The following is a 10899-nucleotide window of genomic DNA, read 5'->3' on the forward strand; positions in this document are numbered from 1 at the left end:
TAACAAATTACTATTGCCATTGGACAAAAGAAAGCTTAGACTAACTGTTTGGGTCTAAAGCCACTTTTAGCATGTTATTTTAAAAAGGACAATGAGACTATGAAAATGAATTTTGTAACATTAATATGTGTACAAATTTCATACCAGGAAATCCTTTAAAGAAACCTATATGTACTTGATGGAAGTTAATGTCTTCTCTGTTCCTCATTCATGCAGTATCGTTCTAGAACTTTTGAAGTTTTTGGTTCATTGAGAGAAAAAAAAAAAAAAAAGGAAACAAAAACAACCATCACCTTATGCTCAAACAGCTCAGACTGATGCAGGCATTTGTGAACGCTACTTGTAGCGGTCATTACGAAAGTGGTCTGTCGAAAAGATATAGTAGTTTCAGTCTTGTAGTAAAGGGGCTCAAACACTGGCAGACTGGGCAGATCTAGGTTTAATTTACCCATAATTCAGATAGGATTGAACAGTTGGACCTACAATCCACAATTAGTGTGGCTGAACAATGAACACTCTTGTCAGATCGTAGCCATCAACATCTAACTGCCATTTGTGTAAATCCCAACTGACATCTGATAAATGCAGCAATTGGCAGCCAATTAGGTCTAAAATGTCCTAACTGATCATACAGTGTGTATGGGCGCTTTAAGAAACAATGTTACTTTAATTACTGGATTAACAATGGTGTTGCTTGAGCTACATCTACTGACCCTCTTACAAAATGAGTCCACCCTATCCTTTCACAACTTTGCTGACTTTTGAGGTCAATTACATACATCAGGCTGCACACTGAGTGGAGCGCCACATCAGATCAATTACTTTCTAGTGTTATGACTTTTGAGGTGACTTAAGCTGGGTACACACTACACAGTTTTTTTTATCCAATAGTCGGCTAAATCAGCCGACATACGACCGCTCGTTCAAAAGTCGGGTCAGTGTGTGCAGTGACACGATGGTCCAAAGTCTGCCCAAATGGACGATTGTCGCCTCATTTGGTTGGTCGTACCGTTTAATATTTTCGTTCCAATCTCGTTTCCGTTGTGTAGGGTGTATAAACTTCCGACCAATCCACAACAGTGACTACGAAATTACAATCATTGCTCATGACAAATATGGCTGTAAAAAGTCGCTAAAGGGACGTCCGCTCTTCCCTTTATCGTCCTAAACAAGGCTAGTGTGTATGCAGTCCATGGACCGAGCGATCGGACCATCGATCGCATGTAAAATCGATCGGCATAAAAAGTTGGTGGAAAATTCTGTAGTGTGTACCCAGCTTTAGCCCAACCACTAACGATACAATTTCCTTAGTGTTATCTTGGTTTATGGCATCTGTTGCTGGTAATGAATATCCATTCACTTATTTTCCAAACCATTGCTTCTAAATTTCCAATTTGACCACTATACACATACGTGTACACACACACACACATATATATATATATATATATATATATATATATATATACATATACATAATGAAATGACTATGGAGTAAGTATTTCTAATAAGAAAAGAGCTATATGTGTTTCAAATGTAAAGTGGTGCAGTAGAATTGTTTTCTTTTCCCGTTGTCATAGAGGTACAACTCCTATGCCCCTATACAACCCACCAGACAACAGGTCATTATGAGAGTTGTCATTTGACCACAGCTTGGGGGCATATCGTAGACCGTATCAGTCAATGTATTGTTGGCAAATCTCAGCTCACAAAAAGTGCATTTTCTTTCACGGCAACTTTGAAAACCCAATTTAACAATAGCATTTGAATCTTTTATTACTTAAATACACCATACTAGAGCAAGTCTCTGAAAATATCACAAATAAAAGATTTTTCTTCAATCAGCAAGTAGGTGAAAATTTTCTACACAATAGCAGATTCTTTTCCTGCGTCTTCCCTTTTTTGCTATGGGAAGTAGCAACAATAGGACAAACAGAAGAAAAATAAAAAAAAATAATAATAAAATAATAACACATACATGCATACGTACATTGTATTTTACAGAGAGATACAATAAAAGTGTTTGTGATAAAGTACCACAATAGCTACAACTCCCCTTTATCTTATGTTCAGTTTGATTGGAGCAATTTTCCTCACAGCACGTAAAATATACAAAGAGTGAGTAGAGTGTTATCAAGGGGAAAGGGTGCAAATGCTGGCCAGTGCCCTGCTAATCGGTAATGAGAGGAATAAGCAGTTTCTCAATGCATCTTGTAATTGCTTCCATTAGTCATTTTCACCCTCATAAAAGAAGTCCTCTGCTGAACTGCTCATTTTATTTTTTTCCAAGAGTCTCCCCATTAGCCCAGGTTCATGGAGTCCTTAATATGTGTCTTCAGTCATTTTCATACACCAATAAAATGTGGGAAGGGCAACTGAGAGGAGAGAAAGGTGCAATGGCATGAAGCTGGCACGGATGCCAGCTACAAAAAGGTGACTTGTCTACTGGAGACATATGGGATCCATCTGTGATGAACAGAACTTGAGATGAAGGCACGCATTCTGTTGTATTCCGACCTTTTAACAAACCTACAAAGCAAGAAACAAAAAGATAAGCGCACTTGATCACTACAGTTCTAAGTACAATTATGTCTGTGGTTAAACAGATACTTAGCTTGTTTTTTTCCACCAACAAAAGTCAAAGTATACCCCTTATCCTAACTCAGTGGAGGCATCCATTCTAGTGGCTGATTAAATATTCATGACTCAGCAACCTATCAAAATTCACAGATTGATGCCATTTGTTCCCAGTGAATTAAGGGCCTACAAAATGGATGCATCTAATGCGAGGAGATGACAGATACACTTTAAATAATAAATTACACTACGCGGCAGATTCAATTCGGCGCAGTGTCTCCGAAACAGTCCACGGATACAAATGGCATCAGAGCTTTTACAGAAATTTCCGCATGTGTACAGATAAACGAGTGAAGATCTCTTACTGTACCAGCCGGCAATATGGGCATCTGAACGCTGAGGCGATGTTCAGCCGCACCTTGCGCTAAACTGAATCTGCCCCTATGTCTTAAATATACAGCTGTCTCATATACCAGAGAGTATTCTAAAGAGATACCTAGGTTATATTGTTCAACCCCCTCATATGCTGAACTTGTTTACCTTCAAAAGATAAAGACAGTGGGGGTCTGTAAACGTCTCCCACAGCTGCCATGTTTACTATTTATAGTCACAGAAGTGAAGCTGCATAATCATTACATTCAATATACAATAAGGCTCTGCTGTAACTTATTAAGGTAGTTGAAACAGACTGAAACGAAACTTTCATACATGAGAAATGTAAATTGGGGTGAATAGGGGGATCTGAGAGTGCACCACCCATAACATCAACTTTCTGGTTTAGTCATACCTGCCTACTTTCGGTAAGTGTAGACCAGGAGATGGGCGTGACTAGGATGGCGGAAGGGGGCGGGGCGCGGCCAAACGAGTCATTTTGCTCCAGCCCCCCGCGACAGAAATACAGTTTTCCTGCGGGGGGCGGGACCAAAATGACTCGATTCACCGTCAATCGCATTTAGGCTAGGCAGTTGCGGGATGTGGGAGACTTGCCTGCTCTCCAGGGAGTCCGTGAGACTGACCCGAATTTCGGGAGTCTCCCGGACATTCCGGGAGAGTTGGCAAGTGTGGGTTTAGTCAGTGATTATAAATGGAAAAGTGACTGAAAGTGGAGGGAGACGAAGTATAACAAAGGAGGTGGAATGATAAGTGGAATGTCTGCAGAACATTAGGAATGATTACTTTGTATAGTCAATCCCGAATATTTACTGTATAACACAATACACTGTATCACCATAAACTGCATAAGTCACCATTTCGCATAGTACACCAAGGTCTGCTGCTATTCTTTCTACTAATTTTCCTACCATGCTGAATATTACACCTTTCATGGCTTGTCTGTATGCAATGTATGTTATTCCACACTCACAAACACACTCGTCAACATACAGTAATAACTAAATATTATACTTGTTACTTAATGATACTATGGGGATTTCTATTCTTTCTGGGTCACGGTTGGAAGCCTGAATTGAGATTTCATGACTTATTACTTACACACCCAAAAAAAAAAACCTCACACCTCCCCACTGTAAGTGCTGCAGTAACTCCTTAAGGCTGTTGTAGGAAAACACCAGTGTCACCATGTCAAATGCAAACACATGTGATGGCAACCAGTGCTAGTGGTCATAGAAGTGGGTTCAATGGAGGACACTGCGCAAGTAAATAGAACAGACCGCATACAAAATACTCCACTGTAAACGCTCCAAAGTGCAGGCGGGTATGATTTTCTAAGCAAGTGGGTAGGGGACATCACTGAAGAAAACTGATCCAAGATAATACACTCTGCCCTGGTACAATTTACCAGGTACAGAAATCCTCCTGTCTGTCCTACAACTTTTTACGGCTCATCCCTTCTTCTGTATTTTTCTGTTTGACAGTAAAGGGCAGCACGTTGGCTCAGTGGTTAACACTTCTGCCTCACAGCACTGAGGTCATGAGTTCAAGTCCAGACCATGGCCTTATCTGTGTGGAGTTTGTATGTTCTCCCAGTGTTTGCGTGGGTTTCCTCCAGGTGCTCCGGTTTCCTACCACACTCCAAAAAACATACTAGTAAGTTAATTGGCTGCTATCAAAATTGATCCTAGTCTCTCTCTGTCAGTGTGTGTATGTTAGGGAATTTAGACTGTAAGCTCCAATGGGGCAGGGACTGATGTGAATGAGTTCTCTGTACAGCACTGCGGAATCAGTGGGCTATATAAATAAATGATGATGATGATGATGACAGGACCTCACATGCTGCAGTTATAACCTTGATATACATTGTATAACAGGACCACGCTGGAATTACACACGTAGTAGCACTTACAGATACCATATTACCCATGTAAATCCAGACACGCATGAATTACACGTGATGTATGAAGTTTCTACAATGCAGGCATGTAGCATGCATTTACACTAACAGCAGCACAACTATGCCGCATGTACGAACCAACGTACATGGATGACCTGCATCAATCATATTGTTATTACATTTACAGTTTATTTATAGCTTGTTGATATTATGCTACAATTTAATGAAAATGTTCTCGGAAAATATTTTTTTTAATCCGCTATATTTATGGATTTTAGCAGGTGGCAATTAGGGGTGATTATTTTCACCTCACTTCCCATAATCACAAAATACAATCTTATTTCTAACAAATCTGTTTAAAAATAAGTTAGCACAACTCTGCACAAGAAAATGATTAGACACCGGAGTCTTAAGATAATGTTCTGAACTTACTAGCGCGCCAAGTTAGTAACAGGCGAGGTCTATGAATAAGTTCAGGGCCCCCACCCCCTCCATCAGGAGCACACCACTTTCAAGCTAATTAAAGTGGTGCAAGAGTGGAGGTTCAATTCCCAAGAGTTGAAGCTCAGTGTGAGAAAGGTAATTTGGCTGTCCAGAACAAAGAGATTAGAGAGCAGCCAGTGAGCATATTTAATAAATGAGCATCAAATGTCCTCTACTATGGACACAGACAACTCCAATTATATAACAACCTGGGAATTGTTGAGTGATATGTAAACTAGATTTTTTTTTCTTTTAATATCCAATAAAGTGAATGGCACAGACCTGCATTTAAAACAACCCAGAATAGATAACATAATACACTGAATGTTGATTGATTGTACAGGTGAGTTTGCTTGCCTCAACAGTCTCCACCACCCCCTCTGGCTAAACACTACAAAATAGTGTTTACTTACGTCTTAATTCAATTACTTGAGGGGTTCATATAAATGCAACAACTGAGGTCTATAATCTCTCAGGAATATAAAATAAAAGACTTAGAAGGCCTTCTATACTAGATAAAAAAAAATTAAGCACGCGCTTCTTAATGCAGGATCATTGCAAGTATAATAATTATGCTGTATTTCTAACTTATTGCTACAGCAGGTTAGTCCCTTTCAAATGTAAAATGTGGTGGGTTTTACCATTAATATTATATTTAGAATGTTTTGCTTGCAATAATACTGCTTGCAGGTCATTGAAGATGTTAAGCTATACATTAATTCAATTGGCATTTATTTGACAAAGACCATTTTATATCTGTACTTCGGCTTTGCATTCCAGTTTCTATTAAAACGTATTCTTCAGCTGTAAATTTGTATTTAAATGGACTTTGAAATTGTCCATATTTTCACATTATACATTAGAAAGCTATAGAAAACCCCCCAAAACAAAACAAACAAAAAAACGGGTAGGGTTCATCCTGGAAGATTCCCTAAACCGCCCACACACTTTGGATTCCGATGACCAGTTTGTATGCCTTGGATAATATAATATAGGATTGGCAAATACAGATCTAGACGGCATTAAGACCGCGACCCGACAGTGTGAGGGGTCATTGCCTGATCTCTGTAACTGGGCTCCACATGTTCCAACTGCTTGACTTCAAAGCAACCAAATCTGTCCATCTTGGTCCCCCACGTGCCCATGTATGGGCATCTCAAGGAATAAGTGCCAAGAGTTAAGTGAATCTAAAGTTGGACACGTGTGCACAATTGGCAGCCTACTGCACTATCTGTGCTACAATAGTGTCAAAACTAATTTTAATCTAATTAATTTTGTCAGGTATGGCTGAATACTGGGCCAGCCAATAACTTCCATTGGCCATTCTGTGAGGTCACTAACTAACCTGGGTGGTCCTATTCACAATGCCATTGGCCTGTACCTGAACAGCTGGATCTGAGCAGACAGCCTTCACATTGTTGGGCAGCACAGTGGCCTAGTGGTTAGCACTTCTGCCTCACAGCACTGGGGTCATGAGTTCGATTCCCGACCATGGCCTTATCTGTGTGGAGTTTGTATGTTCTCCCTGTGTTTGCGTGGGTTTCCTCCGGGTGCTCCGGTTTCCTCCCACACTCCAAAAACATACTTGTAGGTTAATTGGCTGCTCTCCCTCTCTGTCTGTCTGTGTGTGTGAATGTGTGTCTATATTAGGGAATTTAGACTGTAAGCTCCAATTGGGGCAGGGACTGATGTGAATGAGTTCTCTGTACAGCGCTGCGGAATTAGTGGCGCTATATAAATAAATGATGATGATGATGATTGTTTATAGACCCTGCTGTTCCTCAAAGTGGGCTATGTCTGGTCATATTTAAACTATAAAATCTGGTGTACCAATTAGTGGTGTTGCCAAATCCTCCACCCAGCTAAATGCCCCAGTTCAGTCTCTCCCTGCTGGAATCTGCAAGGGATGAAGCTTTATCTAAAATGTCTATTTCTTAAACCATTTCTTGCAATTATCAAAGGGTTCCCAGACAGATATGACCCAGCTACTGCCACCACATAGCAGGGAATTGCTTTAATCCCCCCTATTTATTCTCATAATTGCAATACTTCGTCACAAAGCATTTATAGCATCTACATTTACTTGATCTACTTTTAATAGTTAATATGGTACATTATTACAGATATTAGAAGTAAGTTCTTGTTAATGTCCCTATTGTTACTTCAATATGTGGGTTTAGCAGCAGTGACGTTATTTTATCATTAACACTGGGATGTGTTGACTAAAGCAAAGGGTCCTAGCTTTATTTCTGTTTGCAAGAGGGAGCATAACAATGCTCACGCCAACAGAAATATATCCCAATTCCCAAGCAAAATAGTGGAATATTTGAGAAAAAGCAATGAAGTGTTTAATACAAAGGTCACCATTAAAAATGCTGCTTCAGTTTTAAACATTAGGGAATAATTCCCGTGAAGAACACTATAGTTAATGCTCAAGAACCTCATCTATATATATTCATGAGCTTAATATAATGGCAAATAATCAAAACTATATAGAACTTCTATAGGCCTTTAAATTCTAAAACTAGTTTCTTGTGAATAGACTGACTATTGGCTCAGTCCACAAAATATCTCCCCTGGATGAAGATGATGGGTCCACCTTAAAGCAGCAATCACCATGAAAAAATTAGGTGTATTTTTGGTAAAACAGACTATATAAAGAATGTTTGCATTTCCCACGTTTGCTTGGTTTGTTTCTTCAGGCTGCTAGTAGCAGTATTTATAATTCTGCACAATGTCATGGACTACCATGGCAACCACAGTCACCCAATAGAGTGAGCAGATGTTTTAGAATGTCCCTCTGAGCTCTATACTGTAAAATCGCCCTCCCTCTGTTGAGACATGACATTAGAGCTGTGAGCCTGTGTAACTGCCCTTCACATTTTGCAACCTTCAGAGAGATTTTGAAAAGGATATGATTTGTAATAGGATGAAATATGACTATTAGATACATCCTTTGAAAAAAAAGGTGCTTAACTTACTATAGAGAAAACACCTATGTGGGATTGCTGCTTTCAGGAGAGTACAATTATTTATTTTGTGTTGATAACACTGTGCACAACAGTCTAAAGCTGTGTTTGTTGCAAACTGGAGTTATTATGATAGAAGGATTTTCTCCCACAGCCACAACAGCTTGTCATGTTTCACTGTGCTGCAAACAATAGGCAACTGCATTATCACTAATTAGCTGACAGTGTTGTCTGTAGCCTAGTGTCCTGAGCCAAACTACATGTGTGAATGGTACAAAGAGATATCACCGAGTAAGACCTGACTGTTGTACACGGCTGCTTCACAGACAATTCCAAGCCAATAAAAAAAACATTTTCTTGGTTTAGAATTTTAGAATACACAAAAATAACCTACACTTCAAAGTAAATAGTAACAAAATATTTGTTGTCACAATAGGGTTTTAATAGGTTTAGCTAAATATTAATGATATTAAAAGATAGCATTTCTCTACCAAACAAGATAAAAAAAAAAAAAAGAAGGGCCTGATGCATTAAGGATCTTAAATGAAGAGGATCCTTATTTCAGTCTCCTGGACAAAACCATGTTACAATGCAAGGGGTGCAAATGAGTGTTCTGTTTTGCACATAGGTTAAATATTGACTGTTTTTTCATGTAGCACACAAATATTAACTTTAAATTTCAGTGTACAAATAAGCTATCAAGTACTTGTGTGTTACATGAAAAAACAGTCAGTATTTAACTTATGTGCAAAACAGAACACTCATTTGCACCCCTTGCATTGTAACATGGTTTTGTCCAGGAGACTGAAATAAGGATCCTCTTCATTTAAGATCCTTAATGAATCAGGCCCGAGGACCTCAAACTCTAAGCTATAGGCTCAAAATGGCCTTAATGAATAGCAATGGTCTAAAAGTGCATAAACAAGGATGTCATTAACATATGTCAACATTATGTCATTTCATAGATATTTTTGCTCATATAAACAGAGAAGGCAGTTTCTCTCCACACAACATTAGGGCCAAATTGTTTACTGCCTGATTAAAAAGGGTAATAAATCTATTCATGTTTATTTTTTCCCCTTTACATGTAATCCTATATACAGTTAATTGCTTCTGGCAAACGCCAACGGTGAGAGGACATTGGGTCTATCGTTTTCTAGAGATGTTACATATGTATTTAAATACTGGAGAGGTTTTACAAAACGCAGAGTTATATTTCAGAGGACTGCGAACAGAACAGTAGAGAAGAAGAACATTTTCGTTCTTTAATTCTCAGCATATTAATGAAGTCTCTATTTCAAATCTATATAGTAGCAGCAAGTGAAGTATGCATTTTTTGTTTCACTGCAATAACTCAGTGCAGCGTGATTGCTTGGGTTAATGATGAAAAAGTCAAATACGCTATCAGAGCTGATGGAAAAATCTATCACCAATTTGAAATTAAAATTCATATGTGGTCAATAAGATTTACTACCCATGCAAGTGGAGCTGTAAAGAGTAAATGAATCAATGTCATCAATACATAATCAGTATGAAATATGATGTGAATACAATTATGTGCAGGAGTCATGCATTCCTACTTTCCCCCTGAACCAGTGTGGAATGAACAGACTTGGTGAGGACTGACAGTAATTGTTACAAATTAGACACAGCAGTTATCAAAATGCACTCACTAGAATAGCAAGGAGACTTATTAGGAAAATGAAAATAGATCTTAAACAGTCTCGTTCAGAGAGATATTGTACAACTGTTGATCTGAATGCTGGTCTCAAAACATGCATTATGGGCACAATCTCATTTATATCTATCGGGCAATAAAAGCATTATGTACATAGAAAAAACAAGAACCTAGGAGTTTTAATTCTGCAGTACTACTTGGCAGTACATACATTGTAATTATATTTGCAGACCACTGTTCAATAACATGGGTTTTAGAACATATCTTTAGCACACTTTACATATTAAAATTTATAATATATATTACATTTAGAAAGAAAATTAGCAGTGTGTGTCTATAATATACTCTCGTTTTAATACTGCTTGGACTCATTTTAGAACTGATATAGCCAGTAATTATGTTCTTGTTAAGGAGATAAGTAGAAATGCTCTACTTAAACAAGTCTGATCACACAGGCAAAAGAAAGGAATGCAATGACAAGTTATGTGTTGGAAAAATAAATTGTTCCAATAGACAGACAGCAGGGCTGGAAATGACATTGATTTAAGGCATGTCTGATGCAGAGCTGTGAGGTCACTTCCTGTTAGGAAGCATATGCTGGCATAGCGAAAACAGATATAAGGGGCCATTACAATTAAACTTATTAACTAGCTTCAGAAGTCTAAAGACTATTAAATTCATTGTTTAAAATTTAAAGGGAAACCCTCTTTCTAACCTGCTCTAGATGTGCTTACAAATATTTAGGTGAAAGCATATGCAGATATCGTGTGATCCTTAAACTCAGACCCTTATTAATCCACTTAAAGACAGGAAAGGGTGATCATAGCCTACATATTATATAAATTGTCTATAGCTTGTGATCACTCTTGTCAACTTATAAATGGATTAATAAAAGTATGATT

General features: G+C 38.3%; 1 protein-coding gene across 1 annotated transcript in view; it reads right to left on the reverse strand.

The window, feature by feature from the left end:
* Positions 1-1750: 1750 nt before the first annotated feature.
* Positions 1751-10899, reverse strand: part of LMO4 (LIM domain only 4) — a 30198-nt gene continuing 21049 nt past the window's right edge. Inside the window, exon 5 of the mRNA XM_075182424.1 lies at positions 1751-2529. Within this exon, the coding sequence (XP_075038525.1) occupies positions 2521-2529 (9 nt within the window). The 3' untranslated portion in view covers positions 1751-2520. The remainder of the gene's footprint in view (positions 2530-10899) is intronic.

This window comes from Mixophyes fleayi, chromosome 8, assembly GCF_038048845.1.
Source record: "Mixophyes fleayi isolate aMixFle1 chromosome 8, aMixFle1.hap1, whole genome shotgun sequence".
Lineage (NCBI taxonomy): Eukaryota > Metazoa > Chordata > Amphibia > Anura > Limnodynastidae > Mixophyes > Mixophyes fleayi.